Source organism: Chiroxiphia lanceolata, chromosome 1 (genome assembly GCF_009829145.1).
Source record: "Chiroxiphia lanceolata isolate bChiLan1 chromosome 1, bChiLan1.pri, whole genome shotgun sequence".
NCBI lineage: Eukaryota > Metazoa > Chordata > Aves > Passeriformes > Pipridae > Chiroxiphia > Chiroxiphia lanceolata.
In genome coordinates this window covers 38,115,549-38,134,744 of record NC_045637.1, presented here as the reverse complement: position 1 = coordinate 38,134,744, position 19,196 = coordinate 38,115,549, and the positions used below count along the sequence as shown (strand labels likewise).

The window sequence follows — 19,196 nt, the reverse complement described above, 5'->3', positions numbered from 1 at the left end:
AGTTGCAAGCAAGTCTTCTATAGATTCTTCAGTTAAGGTTATGTGATGGAAGTAGTAGGGTAGGAGTTGAATGTAGAGTGGCTTTTTTGTTTGTTTTTTGATTGATAGATGTGTTCTGTGGTCTGCTGAGACTGTGAGTAGACTTCTAGAGGTAGTTACTACATTTTGTGTATTCTCCAACCAACTTGGGCAAAGCATTGTCTGTCATTTTTCTTAGAACTGGACTCCTTGTTTTCTCCATAGCAACCATTCCCAAGTATTTATACATCATGCCTCTTTCTCTGTCTCCAAGAACCAGCAGTGGGGAATGCTTCTGTACTTACACATCTTACAGTGTTGAACACTGGAAGAGTTCCTTACTCTGTTTGTTTTGCTCTCTTGAGCCCTGGAAGCCTCTCATAATTAGGAGTGGAAGTGGGGATTTGATTTCCCTAATGGACCAAACCCAGACACACATTCATATACCTTCCTTTCATCCCCTACTAAAAATCAGCCAGGATAGGAACTGTTGTTACAGACCCGCAGGTACTGCATCAAGTAACTTTTGGGTAACAGGATGCTCAGTGTACATGACTTAATTGCAATTGAAGTAGTAATTAAAAAGACAGGATGGCCATTTATGGGGTTTAGCTAGGACAGAGCTCTTGAAAGAGCAGGGTTTTGGAGGTCATGGTCTGGTTTGGATGTGGGTCTTGCTGAAACCAAGCTCTGCTGTAAATTTACTGTTCATTAGAACAGTTTGGGGGTTTGTTGTGGTATGCTTGGCTTAGATGGTTTGCTTTTGCAGATGGTGTTTGCATATTGGTTTGCTTCACAGTAGTAAACTTAAATTTGGGTATCACAATTGAATAAGAAATAATTGATGTAACTGGGAAAGATCATTGAAGTTACTGTGTATAAACTACTTGACAGTCTACTGTATCCTGAAATTGCTGAAGTTCAGTACAGAATTGGAGATTTCTGCCCATTTTACAAGATGGGAAGTGATAAAATTGTGGGGAACTTTAGGCGTCTGATTACACGATTTTCATATGGGCTTATTTTTCTTATGTGCAACCCATGAGGATGAGTGGTGCTTGGAACAGGGAATCCCAATAACGAAAATCCGTGGAAGTAGAACTCTCTTCAAATGTGGTCACACTGAGTCCTTCACATTCTGTAAAAGCGAGTAATTCAAGTGTGTGGAGTAGCACGAAGCTGTCAGTCAGCGTGCTCAGGGTGGTATCTAGTTAGGGCACCGCATTACAGCAGGCACTGAACCAGCCATCACACAGGGAGGGTGCGTTTCCGTGTTTGTTTACAGGCATCTACTTAGAACTGGGATATGAGAGAGAGATGCTCAGCAGAAGCCTGGCAGTAAGCTGTTCTTCCCCCCTCCTCCAGCCCTCCCAGCTTTCCTTGTGCTATTCAAAAGAAGAATTGAAGCTGAATATTATAAAAACTAGAAATACTTTATAAACTACAGTTTGTTTAAAAAAAAAAAGCAGAGGGACTGAAAAAGATGGTTCCAAAAAAGGGTTTATTTGGTTATGAAATAAGCTTAGAACGAAGGTTCTTAACCTTTTACTTAGCCAAGAATAGCAATCTGATAATTCTTGAAACTGTCCACTGTTTGTAGAAATGACATTAAAAAAAATGCAATAAAAGCATAGGAGAGGTTGCAGAGAAAGCTTGAACTTGGTCTTGTGGTAGTGCACAGAACAAGGAAGTAGATGCTGCTGTGTGTATCATTCATAGGCAAATTGAGCGGCAAGAAAGAACTTACTAATGCTGGAAAGAATATATACGTTGGATAGCTTTATCAAACTGAATACAAAAAATACATTCAGTGAGAAAAAAGCTAAATAGAAGGTAAACTAATAATTTCAGAGCTGCTTTCCCCCAGTTAGTTTTTTCATTGTTTGGATTTTGATTCTATAATTAATATGGAAGGATCAGATTCTGGTCATGTGGGTGTTTAAGGCTGATTTTGGAACCATAGGCATGTATTTGTATTTCTTGTATTTTCCTGTAGAAATAGGATATTTTGTCTTTCATATTGCATTTTAAAAAAGACAAAAAAATAATTTTATCAGTTGAAATAGGGGGGTTTTTTAATTTTTTTTGTAATTTTTTTCCTTAAATTGTGTGCATCAATAATTCTATGAATTTATTTAGGAAAGAGTTTGCTGTTGTTTAAAAGAGGAAAAAAAAAAAGGAACGAATTCTCAGGGTTACTTTTTTATTTATGCTGCATTTGTGTATATGTTTGTCTTAAATTTAAGCTTAATATTTTTTATAAATGTTTATTTTTTATAAATGTTTATTCATATAGTGCTTAAAACATTCCTACAGTTTCTATAGGGTATTGAAGGCGAGCTCATTGTTTATTAATAAAACCCTTTGCAGTGTTCATGTATTGCTGTCCAATCTTTGCAGGTGCTGAAGAGAAAATTTTGGAAGAGTTTAAAGAAACACACAATGCCGACTCTCCAGATTTTCAGCTCCAGGCAATGATCCAGGCTGCTGGCAAGCTAGTACTGATTGACAAGCTGCTGCCAAAACTGAAGGCTGGTGGCCACAGGGTGCTTATCTTTTCCCAGATGGTGCGCTGCTTGGACATACTGGAAGACTACCTCATTCAAAGACGGTGAGAGCAACAATATAATACAATTATAAATAAACTGTGCCTTCCTCAGTGGCCACAGTATTTAACATGTGAATGTTAAAGGATGAAATTCAAACACTACAGTGTTTTCTGTAGCGATCTGATTAAGGGAAGGAACATACCTGTAAGTTGCAAGTACTGAGATTTTTCTGTCGAGTGAATACAAAATTACTTCATATGGAGAGCTTTAAACCTCTTAGTGTACTGCTCAATTAAATGTTTTGGTGGCTCTAGAGTTTTGTAGCTTAGGCCTAAATGTTTATTTCATTTCTTAGAGTGAAAGTCTGTTCTTTACCAAAAGGTGCAGAGCAGAAGACAAAGTAGGATGTCTATTACTGATGAAATTAGTGGATACAGGAGCAGTCACTTAGTTTATTGGAGTTCATTTGACCCTATAGTAGCATATTACTCTTTTCTTTTCAATTTTTTTAAAAATTGCATATTCTTCTAAAGAAAGAATGCAGCTGCAGTAAAGCAATCCCTAAAATGCATCTATTTTTCAGGTACCCATATGAGCGAATTGATGGCCGAGTAAGAGGCAACTTGCGTCAGGCAGCTATTGACAGGTTTTCAAGACCTGATTCTGATAGGTTTGTTTTCCTGCTGTGTACAAGGGCAGGAGGTTTGGGCATTAATCTTACTGCTGCTGATACCTGCATCATTTTTGATTCAGACTGGAACCCCCAAAATGACCTCCAGGTAATGTTACAAGAGATGATTTTATTGAAAATTTTTCTTTGCCTTTTTGCTGTGAAGTTTTCTTCATCTACAAGAGAAATTATCCATTATCACTCTCTTGAAAGCATAAACATTATTATTTATATTGAAAACAATAACTTTTAAAGTAAGTTCTCTGTGTTGATTATTTTAATTTTGTTTTTCTTCCTTTTGTGACCTGTAACTGAATATCTGCCTTTGTTTCATCAGGCTCAAGCACGATGTCACAGAATAGGGCAGAGCAAATCAGTGAAAATTTACAGATTGATAACAAGGAATTCTTATGAAAGGGAAATGTTTGACAAAGCTAGCTTGAAGCTGGGCCTTGATAAGGCTGTGCTACAATCTATGAGCGGAAGAGAAAATGCTACAAATGGGGTGAGAATTAATATTTTAAGGTGCACTGTCAACAAATGCTATGAATGTGTTAGACTTTTCTTGGTTGTTTGCATTTTAGCTGGGGGACAGTGGTTTTCAGATGGACTACGGCATATATTTTAAATTAGGGTTAATAAGGGCATTGGCTACGTGAACTGGCTCAGCCTATCTAATGGCTCGCTTATTGCCAAAAGGGGGCAGGTGGAGTCATGTTCCCTCAATCCTGATCTGTTCTTGTCATTCCACCCTTTACATTGTGTTGATCCTGGCACTTTATGGAGTTCTTCTAGTTAGCTTTTGCTGGCGTAGCCTTTTTGCTTTGGACTTTCTTTGCTTTAGCTTTTTTGTCAGATTAGTAAGTTAAATCTGCTCCCAGGAGGAGTTCAGCAGTCATCAGAGCTAAAGGAATTCAGTGACAATGAATTATTAAGTCGTTTAAACTACTTGCATAACTTCGCCCTGAGAATTTTGTTGTTTGTATTCTTCTTTAAAAGGTGATTTCAACATGAATGTTTAATTGACCAACACCATGTTATTGTAGAGTTTCAGTTCTTAAACTGCCAAGAGGACAGTCAGTCTGATTGTGCTGTCAAATGAACACATTGGCTAGTGTCAAAAAAAACCCCCAAAACAAAACCCCTCTCTTATGTGTTACAGGTGCAACAGCTTTCTAAAAAAGAAATTGAAGATCTTCTTCGAAAGGGGGCATATGGTGCTCTGATGGATGAGGAAGATGAGGGGTCTAAGTTTTGTGAAGAAGATATTGATCAGATTCTCTTAAGGCGAACACACACAATTACTATTGAATCTGAAGGAAAAGGCTCAACATTTGCAAAGGTGTGCACTGAAATTCAGAGGAAAATAAATAAAATGTGACCAGAATAGATGGAAGTAGTATTAAGTTGCCTTCTGTGTCTATTTATTTTTTCACTGTACTTGTCTCAGGTATTTTCCTTGCAAATGTTGGGAATCTGTATTTCCAGCATCGATATTTTCCAGGTTTACCTTCTTTCTTTCTTGATGCTTCCATTTTATAAGTTCTAAGTAGTGTATTTGCTAGAGAAAAATAGGTATTTGTTGTAGCATGTAGTTAAGAAACCAATGCATGTGTTTTCACATTTATTAGGCTAGTTTTGTTGCATCTGGGAACAGGACAGACATTTCTTTGGATGACCCTAATTTTTGGCAGAAGTGGGCGAAGAAAGCTGAGCTGGATATCGATGCTTTAAATGGAAGGGTAAGAGCTTTATGATTGTTCCTAGTACAACTAAATTGAGGATTTTTCTCCTCTCCTAAATTTCTACATTTTCACTTTTATTTTAGAATAACCTGGTTATTGATACACCAAGAGTAAGAAAGCAAACCAGACTCTACAGTGCAGTCAAAGAGGATGAACTGATGGAGTTTTCAGACTTGGAAAGCGATTCTGAAGAAAAGCCTAGCACAAAGCCTCGTAGACCTCAGGACAAATCACAAGGTTATGCAAGAAGTGAATGTTTCAGGGTGGAGAAGAACTTGTTGGTTTATGGGTAAGGATGTACAAATATACTGATTGTGGCTAAACATGTGAAAATACAGAAATTATTATAGTAAATAACTCATCCTTCTCTTGGACACATTCACATCATCTCTTACTGTATAATGTTTGCCTCATTATGCTGTATACATGCCAGTGAGATTTTTTTGGTTGCTATGTATATATAGGTTGTTTATATATGTGTTATTTAGTTTAAAGTATCTGAGTGTCTATCAGATGACTATGAGCTCACTGGTATGATAAATAGTTTTGCAATGATGGAATACTTGTTTCTGGTTTCTCATAGCATAAATATTCTTGAGTTATCGAGTTCTAATCTCTCTTTTCTAAGTGTTGAGGAGAGTAATAGAAGTGTATTTATAAAGAACAATGTAGTTCTGAAATCAACAGTCAATCTAGAGGTTTTCAACACAGATTCTGGTATTTTGGCACCACTTAAATTTTATACTTTATATTTTTCCCCATTTGAATGTGTCAATTTGAATTTTATCTCTTTTCAAACAGGTAGCTATTTTTGATTGCTGACACATTAGGCTTCAGAATGATTGTCTTTGTTTTAGGAAGTAGAATACAACAATTGCTAATAATGGATTTCAGAATCAAACTAGGAATGATTCTCCAAATCCCATGATTGTAGGAATTGTTTGAGTTTCCTATTTGTAGCTTACTGGGACCATTAGAGTTAAACATATGTACTTTATTATTTTGAGTGTAGTTCAACTGCAGCTTTACGAGCAGTGAACTTATTGCCTGTTCTGTAAAATAAACATTCTTAACTCTTTGGTGCTGGAGGTAGAATTCCCTGACGTAATCTGCAAATGCAAAACGCATTAGTGCTAACACAGGAGGTCCCAACTTGCTTGGTACCAGGAGTTAAATTGAAAGTCACAAATTAAAATACCAGTGCCCTGGCTGTTGTATTGAACATATTTTTCTTATAGCTGGGGTCGGTGGACTGACATCCTCTCACACGGGCGCTATAAACGTCAGCTAACAGAACAAGATGTGGAAACCATCTGCCGGACTATCTTGGTGTATTGTCTTAATCATTACAAAGGGGATGAAAATATCAAAAGTTTCATCTGGGATCTGATCACTCCAACTGCAGATGGGCAAACTCGAGCTTTGGTTAATCATTCCGGTATGTCTTCCACAATCAAATAATGATGCTAGTAAATAGGAAAGAATTGCTTCAGTCATGCTATGTATTTAGTTTAAACTATAGCCAGTCTGACATGTCGTAGGATCTTGTCAGATTTTATGAGTAAGGTGGGCTTTGACTTGGTCTGTACTTAAAGGGGAAGTCTCCCTCACACACTTTGTAGAATGCAGTGTTCTTTTCCTTGAATCAGTTTTAAACAAATATTCTGGTATAAGTTTTAACTGGCACCTACTGCTGGAGTTAATGTCTTTTAAATTGCCATAAATCAGAAAGCTTGTTTCCTTACAGCCATTCAGATTCATGAGAGTTTTTACAAGAAATATTTATATAACACCATTTTCTGGCTAGCACTCTGAATTTTTGAAATCTTCACACCTAAATTTGCATGAAAGTTTTGGTTGATTTTGTTACTTGCAATTTTCTGTACTGAATTATGTTGCTGTTCAGTTTTTGGTGGTTGTGTTGCCCACAAAGTAATTAAAAATAGCAGTGATACTTAGCTTTAAATGTATGTCTGTAATGTAGTTTGGGGTGAGAGTTTTTCTATTTGGATTGTGTAAGAAATATTTGGGTTTTATCTAGGTCTGTCTGCACCAGTGCCCAGAGGGAGGAAAGGGAAGAAAGTAAAAGCCCAGAGTTCACAGCCAATGCTGCAAGATGCCGATTGGCTCACAACCTGTAATCCAGATGTATTATTTCAAGAAGACAGCTATAGGAAACATCTCAAACATCACTGTAATAAGTAAGTACTAATAAATGTATCATTTAGAGGTTTGGGGTTTTTTTTAACTACATGCTTCTGAAAATTTTGGTATATTTAACAGAACACAGGGCCATTTAATAGGATGTAAAGGCCATTATTACTTTTTAATTTGGTGGTAATCATCTTAATAGATATCTGGATACTTCTGTAAGCTCTTTATGACTGATCAGCACAGTTCTGAAGAAAATTGTTGTCTACTTACTAAGTAAGAATGGAATCAGATGAAGTTATTATTTTTACCATAAGACTATATTCCTACACTGTCTGTTTCTCTTGACAGTTGGCTATCTTTAAACAAAAGCTCTTTGCTTCTTACGCTTCTTGTGGGGTCTCTCAGGCTGATGTCCTTAAGGTTCTCTTCCTTAGATGTTAAACTCATATATCCAGTTTCCAGAGTTTCTTGTAGCAGTTCACCTATACGTGGGCATATCTTTTCTCTTCATTCTTTTTCTCCATTCCTCTCTTGCTCTTCACATTATACAGATTATTTATTTTTTTTTCTCCTTTGAGATGAAATTTCTCACTGAATTCTCTTACCTGAATTGATTTGTCCTGATTTGATTTCTGAAATTCTAACATGTTACTAAACTGGAAACCTTTGGGGATAAAGATCATTGTATTTTTTTTTTCAATTGTTGCATGAATGTCTCTTAAGAGACTCTCTTACCTGTTTTCTGGCTTTTGTTTCATAATATCTTATTTTTATGTCAGGTTCCTTTGACTCCATCTCAGTTTTGCTACTATATTATCCATTATAGACACTGAACCTACCCTTGTCCCAAAAATACCTGGGTTTAGGGTTGAGGGGTCGTTGTTTGCTTTTGGTATTTGGGACATTTGGTTTTGTTCTTAAATTTCTACTCACTGTTGTATATATGCCATACAACTGTAATGCAGTGTTACTGAAAGGTTGTCATTACTTTTGTGTTTTGAATATGTATTGTGTCTTATTGATGCTGTTTACTGGAAGGAAATTATTGATTTGAAAAGTACCTGTGGGCTGTCAATAGGGGGTGTGATGTGAAGGAGGAAAGGCATTTAGGGGGTTTATTACTTCATTTCCAGATGCTAACCAAGTTTAATTCTCAGCTGATGACAACAGATACTCATAGAGTTACGTTAGCAAGCACGCTTCCAAATAAACCTTTTTGTGATTTATTTTTTTTTCTGAACTGTTACTCAGATCTGTTATTACACTTCACTTGCTCTTGAAGTAATAAAATTCTTTCCTGAAACATTATTATAATCTTTCAGGTAACATGTCTTCATTACTTGTTATATCAGTTTGCAGATCAGACTTTAAATTATTTTTTTAAAATATTGCTTCTTTAATAATACAATTACAAGGATCGGGAAGGCTGGTAAATGTGCAAGAATGTTTTCAGTTGCTATCTTTTTCCTTCACTTCCCAGATCCACCAGGACTAAGTGAATTGTAGAAGCCACATGTTTAGCACAGGTAAAATCACACAGAGGTGGAAGCCAGTTAATAATCTGAGTAATTTCTTTCAAAGGTACCAGTAGCAGTTGGCTTTATAAGAACTGATGTCCTGTTCTTGTGTACCATGTATGCTGGTTTAATGCATAGGACTCCTGAAAGATTCAAAGAGCCTCTGGTTTTTGGTTGATCTTGGGTTTTATTTCCTGCTCCTCCTCTTTGGCTTGATGTAACAGCTGTTATTGCTTCATACTAAGATGATAGAGACCCTCAACAGCTTATTTACATAGCCACACAGGGAGCAGGGACACCTTACTGGTCCCAGTTTCCATGCGTACAAAAAGAAGCATGTCTGACATGCTTTGAATTGCAGACATGACCTTCATTCAAATCCCTCCTCTTGGAGGTTTGATTGAGTAACACGTGTGAAACCGGCTATTGCTCTGGTTGCATCAGGTCTCTAATGAGGAGCTCTCAAAACTGGTGGTGGTCTAAATTTTTCATGCAAGTGGGTGATCAGATTACTGCTTCCCTGGTCACCCTTGCTATTCCAGGAGCAGCAGCAATTCGACAGTTGCCGTGATGGATTTAAATACAGTGAGAGGGCAGGCTGAGTAATCTCCATCTTAGCCAGTACTGGTTTTACTTCGTGAACTAGGCAGCAGGGGGTGCCCTGAATTGGGTAAACATAGGAGAACAGGATTATTTTCAGGTAGATACTTTTTCTACAGAAATGACCTCATTTCAAGTCTCCTTGAAAAGCCAGTCTGCCATTCTCTCTCCTGCCAGCTTCAAGTGTGACCACAACACCTGACAGTGCTTCCACAAATGACTGTAGTATTGCAGAAATGGGGAAAAATAAACCATGAAGATTTTCACTTCCTTGTAGCAGTTAGGTTGTGCATAGGTAATTAAATAGCAGTTTGAACTATAAAGAATAAAAATAGTTAATATCTCTCAAGGGAAACAGGGGATTATTTTTCTCCCCCATTCTCAGAAGCAAAAAGTTGTATAATCTGAAAAACCTGACATTCCATATTGAGGGTTTATTGTAAGGTAGTAAAACCAGATTTTATATCTCGTTTATTCCTACAACTTCTGATGTGCTTCCAAAAATGGTATTAAGGCAGCAGCTGAGGAAATTTTATGAGATAATGAAGCAGAACAGTTACTGAAAGCCATCTGCTCAGTTGTTTACAAACTTGCTTCAATACTTCAGAGGCAGTGGTAGAGTACGTGTCTAAACTTCACAAGCTGCACTAGGTAGAACTAAATGAAATGCGCCGAGGCCGGGCTGAGCTGGGTCCCTCTCTGTGCAGTGTAAGCAGTTGCCAGGCAGGCCTGTTGGAAGCCAGCAGAAAGCACCACACAGAGGTGATTATGTGCCACCATCTGTCACGCTTCAAGCCTACCATACAGCATGGCTAATCAGCCTTGGCAGGATGATGGATGAACAGCAGCAGCTGCCAAAAGCCACTGTTGGCAAACAGTCCTGAAGTTAAGAACTTTTTCCCCCCTCTGCCTTCCTCTCCAGGGTCCTGCTGCGTGTCCGCATGCTCTACTATCTACGACAAGAAGTTATAGGGGACCAAGCAGACAAGATCTTAGAGGGTGCTGACTCAAGGTTAGTGCAAGTGCAGGTTTATTTTTTGCTTTATGACACTGGCTTTTATAAAGTACACATACTCTAATAATGCAACGTTTAAAGGTTGTCACCCTTTATATGTGTTCTCAAGCAGCCTTATTATTTTATCAAGCTCAGCGGGCAATTTTCTTGGGGGAGGAAACAATGTGGGAAATGACAGAAGTGGATTTACAGGTCTGCTAATATTGAGGGATTATTCTATCACAATTTAAAAAATGAAAAAAATACTAAGACTTTAAATGAATCATATTTAGATAACCATTCCACTCCCAAAATAGCCTAATGTTGGGGGGTTTTTGTTGTGGGTTTTTTGGTTGGTTGGTTTTTTGTTTGTTTGTTTAACCATCCTAATTATTTTTGGGGATATTTCAGTTTCTGTGTTGGGTTTCAGGGTGTTTTTCCCCCCTCAAAGTTAATATTTACCACTTGGGAGGTTTTTTTTGTTTTGTTTTGGGTTTTTTGTTTTTGTTTTGGTTTTTTTCCTCTTTTTTTTTTTTGTTGTTTGTTTTTGTCTTGTTTTGTTTTAAAATCTTTGTCCTGTAATACCTTTGAGAAAGTATATAATGCTGTCTTCACAGTGAAGTAGATGTGTGGATACCTGAGCCATTCCATGCCGAAGTTCCTGCAGACTGGTGGGATAAGGAGGCAGATAAATCCCTTTTAATTGGAGTTTTTAAACACGGTAAGTGATGTCTCACTCTGAACAAAACTCAGTTGTAAAGCTTTCAGTGTGTAGGACTGTTCAGTCATAATATTAACAAGTATTGTTCCAAAGAACTGTTGGCTTGTATCTCCCTTTTTTTCTTGCCTGCATTAAAAACCTAATATGAGCTGTAAATATCAGATGCTGTTTTTAAATGTTTGCAGAACATTTGAGAAGAAAACATTACTTTCTTGGCTGTAAATAAAACAAAGCCATATTTGTTTAAATAATAGCCAAATAGTAAGATAGATCTCCATAAACTTTGCTTCCAGCGCTGCTTCACTTGCTAACTCTGCCAACCAGTGTCAAAGTGGACGGTGGGCTTAACCTCTGCTATTAATCTGTACAAGTGCCTCCTGGGCTTTGTTCCAAGCAATATTTCACAAATGTCAGTGTTGAGAACTCCCGGCTCCCTTGAGTGGGATGCAGCCTTGTTAACTTTGAAAGGCTGGGGATGCAGAGCTGGCATGATATATACAGTGAGCGATTCCTGATTATAATCCCAATTCTCTGGAGGTCGCAGAGGTATTCTCAGCAGCCCAGCCTGACTAAAGGGGAGAATGATGGCTTATAAAACCTTTCATGATTACAGTTTGGCTTGAGGCTCTACAGCAGTTAGGAGCAGTGTGTTGTAGTACAAATCCTAATTGAATTGTGCTGTTCTGCCTATGTACAGCAGCTCTGTGTTGTGGGCTCAGCTGAGGCAAGTCTAGTCTAAAAATCATTTTCCTGCAGTGCACTGTTGGGATCTGCCATTTTCCATCTAGTCAACTTGGGCAGTAAAAAAGCAAACAGCAGTTTGAAAACCATAGAGGGAACAGTGTCATCTTACTGACATGCATCATCCTAAACCTAATAAGACAGGTTCGTTGGCCTTACGTATAACCCGTGTATACAGCATTTTTTCAGCCTATATTGAGGGTTCCAGCAGGGCTGGAGCTATAGAAAATGTGTATGTGTGTGTTTCCATTCACATCTGTGTGTTTCCAGATGTCTCCACTGTGGAGATCCAGTGCAAAAGTCATATAGGAAACTTCAAGTTTTTCGCTTGTGAAAGGTTTTTGCTTAACCTTATAACAACATTAAATTCAACGCTTTCTTGACTATCTTCCATTCATTAATGTTATTGATGGGAAAATGTTTCTGTGCTGATGGAGTTTACCAATATGAACAATTTCTCTATGTGAATGAAGTGATTGTTTGCAGCATGGTGACAGCTCCTTTGTTTTATTTAAAAATAAATAAATGAATCCAGGAAGTTGTACTTCTAGTGCCTAAACCTGTTCTACTCACAGTTGGTCATAGCTTTTAAAAAAACATTTGTCTCCCACTCTTCATGCAGGTTATGAGAAGTACAATTCTATGAGAGCTGATCCAGCACTGTGCTTTCTGGAACGGGTTGGCATGCCTGATGCAAAGGCCATAGCTGCTGAACAGAGAGGGACAGACATGTTAGCAGATGGTGGTGATGGGTAAGGAGGACATGAAAAAATTAATAAACTTTATCGGCATTGTATATGTTGGCATGAGTTCATATGTCATATTTTACTTACATGTTGCCTGAGGATATGAAGTGACCATATGATGTACAAAGTACATAGAGTAGTTTACACAGTTGAGCATGAAATATAAATGTGTAACTTGGTACACCATACTGGTGGCATTTGTAGCTTTTTTGCTTCTGTCCAGAAAATCAGTCCCCCTCAAAAACAGTATACTTCTTGAAAATATTTCATCTAAATATTTTATAGGGGTGAATTTGACAGAGAGGATGAAGATCCAGAATATAAGCCAACCAGAACTCCTTTCAAGGATGAAATTGATGTAAGAACTTCCAACTTTCTGTATTTACAAATATATATAATTATAACTGATTCTGCATATTTATTTTAATGTGCAGTTCTTAAGTTTGAGAACTACCGGATAAACACACCTTACAAAGATTGTTTGCTGCGCTGCTTGAGAAATGACATATTTTTCTTCTCAAATGATGACATATGGTCAAAACTGAAAACTAAAATAACTTCTGTCTTCTCCCCAAGGAATTTGCAAACTCACCTCCAGAAGACAAAGAGGAGTCCATAGAAATACACTCAAGTAAGGCTGTAGCAAAGAAATTAGGAAGGCAAAAAGGAATTGTTTAGTGAAAGGTGGACTGTTTATATTACTATGAGGGGATAGGTGATATTTTGGGGCAGTACCACAGTAAACTTTTTACTGCCAAATTTCTTTGTGCTTCACGTTTTACAAAACAATTATTTACTGTCTTTAAATAATCCACATTATAGTTCTCTGGATTTTTAATTACATTGTAGAAACTGTGATGATAAATACCGGATGTTTGATAATGCAGCCGCTGATGGTTTTGCTGAGATAATCTTGGAAGTTACAGATCCGTTGTTTCCTCAGTATGGAGGAAAACTGCCAAGTTTAAGTGAGAATAATAAAGTGGGAAATGATAAGCATAGGTGTTTCCTCAGAGGGAGAATAATATTCTTAGTAATGTATTTAAAGATGCATTGCATTAATTTAAATACCTGCAGTGTTCATAATATATTTGAATTCATAACATTGAATAATAATGCTTGATTGTTATCTTAAAATGCTTCACAAGCATTTCTGAGTTCTTAGAGTTGGATGATTTGATTCTATTTTTTTATCTCCTACCAATGGTTATCCTGTTTCTAATTTGTTGTGCACCATTATTAGAGGCACATGTTCTTATCTGATAAAACGGGAATCCAGTTATAGCCATAGAAACTTTGAAATGTTTAGTGTTGGTAATACTTCTCTCTTCTCTAGACAAGCACAGTGAAAGCAATGCTGACTTAGGCCAACTCTACTGGCCCAACACTTCAACCCTGACTACCCGTCTGCGTCGCCTCATTACTGCCTATCAGCGCAGCTATAAAAGGCAACAAATGAGGCAAGAGGCACTAATGAAGACTGACCGCAGGAGACGTCGGCCTCGAGAAGAAGTGAGGGCACTAGAAGCAGAAAGGGAAGCTATAATAACTGAAAAACGACAGAAGTGAGTTTCTCAGTGATACCTTTCTTTAAATGCTGTTTGAGCTTGCGTGTCACCAGTGATGCTTTTCTGTTTTGAAAGAGTAAACTAAGGGGGGTTTGGGGCATCTAAACTATTGTTTGGATTCTTGTTTATTTGGTGGCCTCACTTGTCTTGTTTCCTCCTTGACTAGATGGACAAGAAGAGAAGAAGCTGATTTTTATCGTGTGGTGTCTACTTTTGGAATTATTTTCGATCCTGTAAAACATCAATTTGAGTGGAATCAATTTCGAGCATTTGCCAGGCTTGATAAAAAGTCTGATGAAAGCTTGGAAAAGTATTTTAATGGCTTTGTGAATATGTGTAGACGAGTGTGCCGAATGCCAGTCAAACCAGATGATGGTAAGTTTTAACTACCTGTGGAAATCAACATGACTATTGATAGTGGAACTGTTGAAACTTTCTGCCCAGGTGTAACAATTTTAATATAAGTGTACATTTAATCCATGTTAAACAATACAAATTGGTGTCATTACAGAACCACCTGATCTTTCCACAATGATCGAGCCAATCACAGAAGAGCGTGCTTCTAGAACTTTGTATCGCATAGAACTGTTGCGGAAAATCCGTGAACAGGTTCTCCATCACCCGCAGCTGGGGGAGAGGCTAAAACTTTGCCAACCAAGTTTGGACCTGCCAGAGTGGTGGGAGTGTGGTAAACATGACAAAGACTTACTGATTGGTGCTGCTAAACATGGAGTCAGTAGGACAGATTATCACATTCTGAATGATCCTGAACTTTCTTTTCTTGAGGCTCACAAGAACTTTGCTCAAAACAGAGGGACAGGCAACACAAATACTGTCTCTTCTGTAAACCCTCTGGGTGCTGGCTGCAGTCAAACACCACCTATTGTCCCATCCACACCAGTACAAGAAGAAAAGACTATGGAACAAACAGAGTCTAAAGCTGAAGGGTCTGAAAATGCAGCAGCCAAAGAAAAGTCTGATATCAAAGAGGAAACTGATATTCCAGATAAGGACACTAAACCAGACTGTGATGCTGAGGCTGAGCCTGGCTCTGTTAAATGTGAATTGAAAGACATAGAAATGAGTACAGATGTAGATCCAAAATCTATTTCTGAGAAAGGTTCAGAAGAAGATGAAGAGGAGAAACTGGATGATGATGATAAATCAGAAGAATCCTCCCAACCTGAAGGTAATGCATAGGTCAGATGAGTTCTGTGTGTTTAACTGAGTCCCAGAGTTGTTCTAGCCAGCTGGTAAGTGGCACACATGGTGCCATTATGGAGTGTGGGATGGGCTGTATGTAGCAGTTCCTCTGCCCTTCCATATATCAGGTGGCTAGATAAGCTTTCATAGGAACCATCCAGCATCAGCAGGGTATTCCCCCACGAGGGATAATTTTCAAGAGAGCTTACTGAGCCAGTAAGCATGATCTCTGTGCCAAATGCAGAAGGCTAAGGCTCTGCTGTAGTAATTACTGAACAAAAGCCTGAGTTAGAAATGTTGTGTCCAGCCTGGTTGCCTTAGCCTGTCTAGTTAGGTTGACATTCGATGTTAATGCTTGGTCATGGTTGTTATTCAGCAGGAGCAGTTTCTCAGGGTAAGAATTTTGATGAAGAAAGCAATGCCTCTATGAGTACTGCAAGGGATGAAACACGCGATGGATTCTACATGGAAGATGGTGATCCCTCTGTGGTTCAGCTGCTTCATGAGAGAACGTTTGCCTTCTCTTTCTGGCCTAAGGTTGGTTAGGGGGTAGAAAGATATGTCTTTTTCAATATAACAGCAAGCTTTGTATGATACTTCTAACAGGCAAGAGACTATTTTCTGTGAACAATTGTGGAATAGCACTTTTTGCCTCTATTTCATACAAATTAGCAGTGGAAATGAAAGAAATTGCTTTGTTGAAAGTAGTGTCATTTATTAAAACAACAAACATGGCAGATGTGAGTTCTTCATAGGGTCCATAACTGTGTCAGCAGCATCCCACCTCTTGCACCACTATACAATTTTGAATTATGAATTTTGTCTCCAGAGCGATCTGCAGCATTGAGAAATGAGACTTTCTACGATCACCACTTTATTGTGGGGTGACGAGGTTGTAGAGAAGAGTTTTGGTGACCTACATGATCTAAGCCATTATGTAATGTTGACAGATGTAATTGTATTAAGGTATCCTGCAAACATAAGCTGCAGTTTTAGATAGGATAAAGCTGTACCTTATTTTGGTAACAATGCAGAAAATTATCTAGTATAAAATGTTTTTAAAAATGCAAAACTGTAACCTTGTAATAAATCCATACTTAATTTAGTACTCTCCTTTGCAGTAAGGGGAGAGAGAAAAATAAAGTAGTAATAGTCTTAAGCTTACTAATCACCATAACAGGGCCATCTGGTTTGGGGTGGGGGGGGAAGGGGGAGCATGGCAGGAGGACCTTGTTCTTAATAGGCTTATTTCTGGGGAAAGCAAGCAGTCTGTTGCAGCTGCTGAGATTTGCTAGTGGCTTTTGCACTGTTATGCTGTTCAGGAAGCTAACTGATGCTCATATTCCCTAACCAGCAGTATTTCTTGTAGTTCGGAAGTTTCTACTACTTCAGGCACATAGAATGTGCTTGAATACTGAAATGGAAAAAATCAAATAATACTCCTCTACTTTCAGGAAGTATTTTGGAAACATGGGCTAAAATCTTATTCCAGTCATAGTGTGAAAGTAGAACAGAAAATCCTTCATCTGTATAGGTTCGGCATAAGTAGACTAATAAACATAATTAGAGATTTTTAGTGTACACGCTTCAGTGAAATTTGAAGTGATAATGGGCGTGGAATGAAAATTGACATTCATTAGATGTCCCTAGGTTGGTGCCCGTTTCATAATGTTGAACTTTATTAATAGTGACGCTAATGAGGATCCACTTCCTAGGACAGAATTTCAGATCCAGCCTCTTGGATCTCAAGAACTGCAGCTTTAAGATACTGATTGCAGATGTTGTGATTTTCCCCTCCTAACTGTTGATTTTGCTAACTACTACTGAAGGTTTGCAGTGTAAAACAACAGTGAGTTTCTGTTAAATTTTTCAATTAGTACATCGTCACACAGAAAACTTGGTCTGTTTTTAGTTCTTGCTCCCCCCAATATAAATGCAACTTTTAAATCCTAGTGGTGTTTTATTCTATAAAATTGTGTATTATCTTCTTGTAAGGTGATCGGTTTATCCTAATATGCAAGCATAGTTGTTTTTTGAATGTATTTCTTAAGCTCTGGAAACTGAATTGCATCATAATACTCATTTGAGTTTAAAAGGCGACTTCTGCATTGAAGGTTCATTACATACTTTTCCTTTATGCAGGACCGAGTAATGATCAACCGATTAGACAACATCTGTGAAGCAGTGCTGAAAGGGAAGTGGCCAGTAAATAGGCGCCAGATGTTTGATTTCCAGGGGCTCATACCTGGGTATACTCCAACAGCTGTGGACAGCCCTCTACAAAAAAGGAGCTTTGCAGAGCTCTCCATGGTTGGTCAAGCCAGCGTCAGTGGCAGTGAAGATATCACTGCTTCTCCTCAGTTATCAAAGGCAAGCCTGCATCTTTCTCTTTTTTACATAAAACATTTCATCTTGCAGGTTCTTCTTCTGCATAATAGAAAAAAATAGCATGTCTTTAAATAAAATAGGAAAAAGGTAAAAGTGTTTCTTTGAATAAAATGAAGGCTTTGTTTTCAGAGTTACGTGTTTGGAGTTTTAAATTGAGCATAGCAAGCAGGGCTTTGCTAATGCTTGGAAATGCTCATTTTTCATTAGGAAGATGCACTCAATTTATCAGTTCCACGTCAGAGGAGGAGGAGACGAAGAAAGATTGAAATTGAGGCTGAGAGAGCTGCCAAGAGGAGAAATCTTATGGAAATGGTTGCCCAGTTACGTGAGTCTCAGGTGGTCTCAGAAAATGGACAAGAAAAGGTTGTAGATTTATCAAAGGCCTCACGAGAGGCAACAAGTTCTACCTCAAATTTTTCGTCTGTTACTTCAAAGTTTATCTTGCCTAATGTCTCCACACCCATGTCTGATGCCTTTAAAACTCAAATGGAGCTGCTGCAAGCAGGTCTTTCACGCACACCCACAAGGCATCTACTAAATGGCTCTTTAATAGATGGAGAACCGCCCATGAAGAGGAGGAGAGGAAGGAGGAAAAATGTAGAAGGGCTTGATCTGTTATTTATGAGCAACAAACGGACATCGTTGACTGTAGTAAGACCACAACCTTTTCCCTTTTTGTCTCATATTTGTTGTTCTGTCTCTGGTACTTCCTGAATGTGTTTAAAGTCTTGCTATACTCTCCCTATTAGTAACATACAGTTTTTGCCCAACCATGTTTTTCTTTGTTTAGAGCTGTTACTACTTTTTGAACCAAACAAAATGCTCACATCAAGATTTTACTCAGCAAATTGTAGCTGAGTTTTAAGTAGCTCCCTCCTACTTTCAAAATTACTTTCTTTTTTTGTTAACGTAAAATATTTCAACAACATACATTTTGAGGCTTCAGTATGTCATCCTTGCTGTGCTGAAAAGGGAGGGGAGGGTCTTGAAGGACATTTACTAGAAAGACACAAAAACTGCTTTGTCTTTAGCTGTATATTCTTTATTGTTCAAGGATGCTGAATTTACAAAATTCTCTAATGCAACAATATTGCTTTACATAGTATGAATATTTAAACCCCATTAACTCTTGTGTATGCAAAATCTTGAACATTTTGGTCAGTCCCTGAAATTATTTCTTCAGCTGTTCCCTTGAAGTGAGAATTAATACAGATGTTACTGTTTTCAGGAGGATGCAGAAGTGACCAAAGCTTTTGAAGAAGATATGGAAGCCCTACCAGCAAGGAACATTCCATCTCCTGGTCAATTAGACCCAGACACTCGCATCCCCGTAATCAATCTAGAGGATGGGACCAGGCTGGTGGGAGAGGATGCTCCGAAAAACAAGGATTTAGTTGAATGGCTTAAATTGCATCCTACTTACACTGTAGATATGCCAAGTTATGTACCAGTAAGTATGTGATTCTAAAAGCGTTGTTCTATAGTATTAATGGAAAAGTTAGTTTTACAGATGTCAGAATGAATTTCCTCACATTAGGCATAGTCATTCGATTTTGTAACTTGGTTTTCAGTGGAGGTTTTC

The 19,196-nt window shown here is 38.0% G+C and overlaps 1 protein-coding gene across 7 annotated transcripts in view; it reads left to right on the top strand.

The window, feature by feature from the left end:
• The window catches only part of CHD7 (chromodomain helicase DNA binding protein 7), a 131,015-nt gene that overhangs the window by 108,127 nt on the left and 3,692 nt on the right, over positions 1 to 19,196 (top strand). For 6 of the 7 annotated variants that reach the window (XM_032675403.1, XM_032675322.1, XM_032675577.1 and 3 more), the window contains 20 exons: positions 2,419 to 2,629; positions 3,151 to 3,346; positions 3,575 to 3,742; positions 4,400 to 4,579; positions 4,869 to 4,979; positions 5,066 to 5,271; positions 6,221 to 6,420; positions 7,024 to 7,183; positions 10,176 to 10,265; positions 10,865 to 10,968; positions 12,332 to 12,461; positions 12,741 to 12,813; positions 13,032 to 13,086; positions 13,792 to 14,020; positions 14,190 to 14,398; positions 14,535 to 15,212; positions 15,603 to 15,763; positions 17,369 to 17,596; positions 17,822 to 18,265; positions 18,843 to 19,064. In XM_032675403.1, the coding sequence (XP_032531294.1) occupies positions 2,419 to 2,629; positions 3,151 to 3,346; positions 3,575 to 3,742; positions 4,400 to 4,579; positions 4,869 to 4,979; positions 5,066 to 5,271; positions 6,221 to 6,420; positions 7,024 to 7,183; positions 10,176 to 10,265; positions 10,865 to 10,968; positions 12,332 to 12,461; positions 12,741 to 12,813; positions 13,032 to 13,086; positions 13,792 to 14,020; positions 14,190 to 14,398; positions 14,535 to 15,212; positions 15,603 to 15,763; positions 17,369 to 17,596; positions 17,822 to 18,265; positions 18,843 to 19,064 (4,055 nt within the window). The remainder of the gene's footprint in view (positions 1 to 2,418; positions 2,630 to 3,150; positions 3,347 to 3,574; positions 3,743 to 4,399; positions 4,580 to 4,868; positions 4,980 to 5,065; positions 5,272 to 6,220; positions 6,421 to 7,023; positions 7,184 to 10,175; positions 10,266 to 10,864; positions 10,969 to 12,331; positions 12,462 to 12,740; positions 12,814 to 13,031; positions 13,087 to 13,791; positions 14,021 to 14,189; positions 14,399 to 14,534; positions 15,213 to 15,602; positions 15,764 to 17,368; positions 17,597 to 17,821; positions 18,266 to 18,842; positions 19,065 to 19,196) is intronic. The other variant, XM_032675491.1, reaches the window with a different exon arrangement.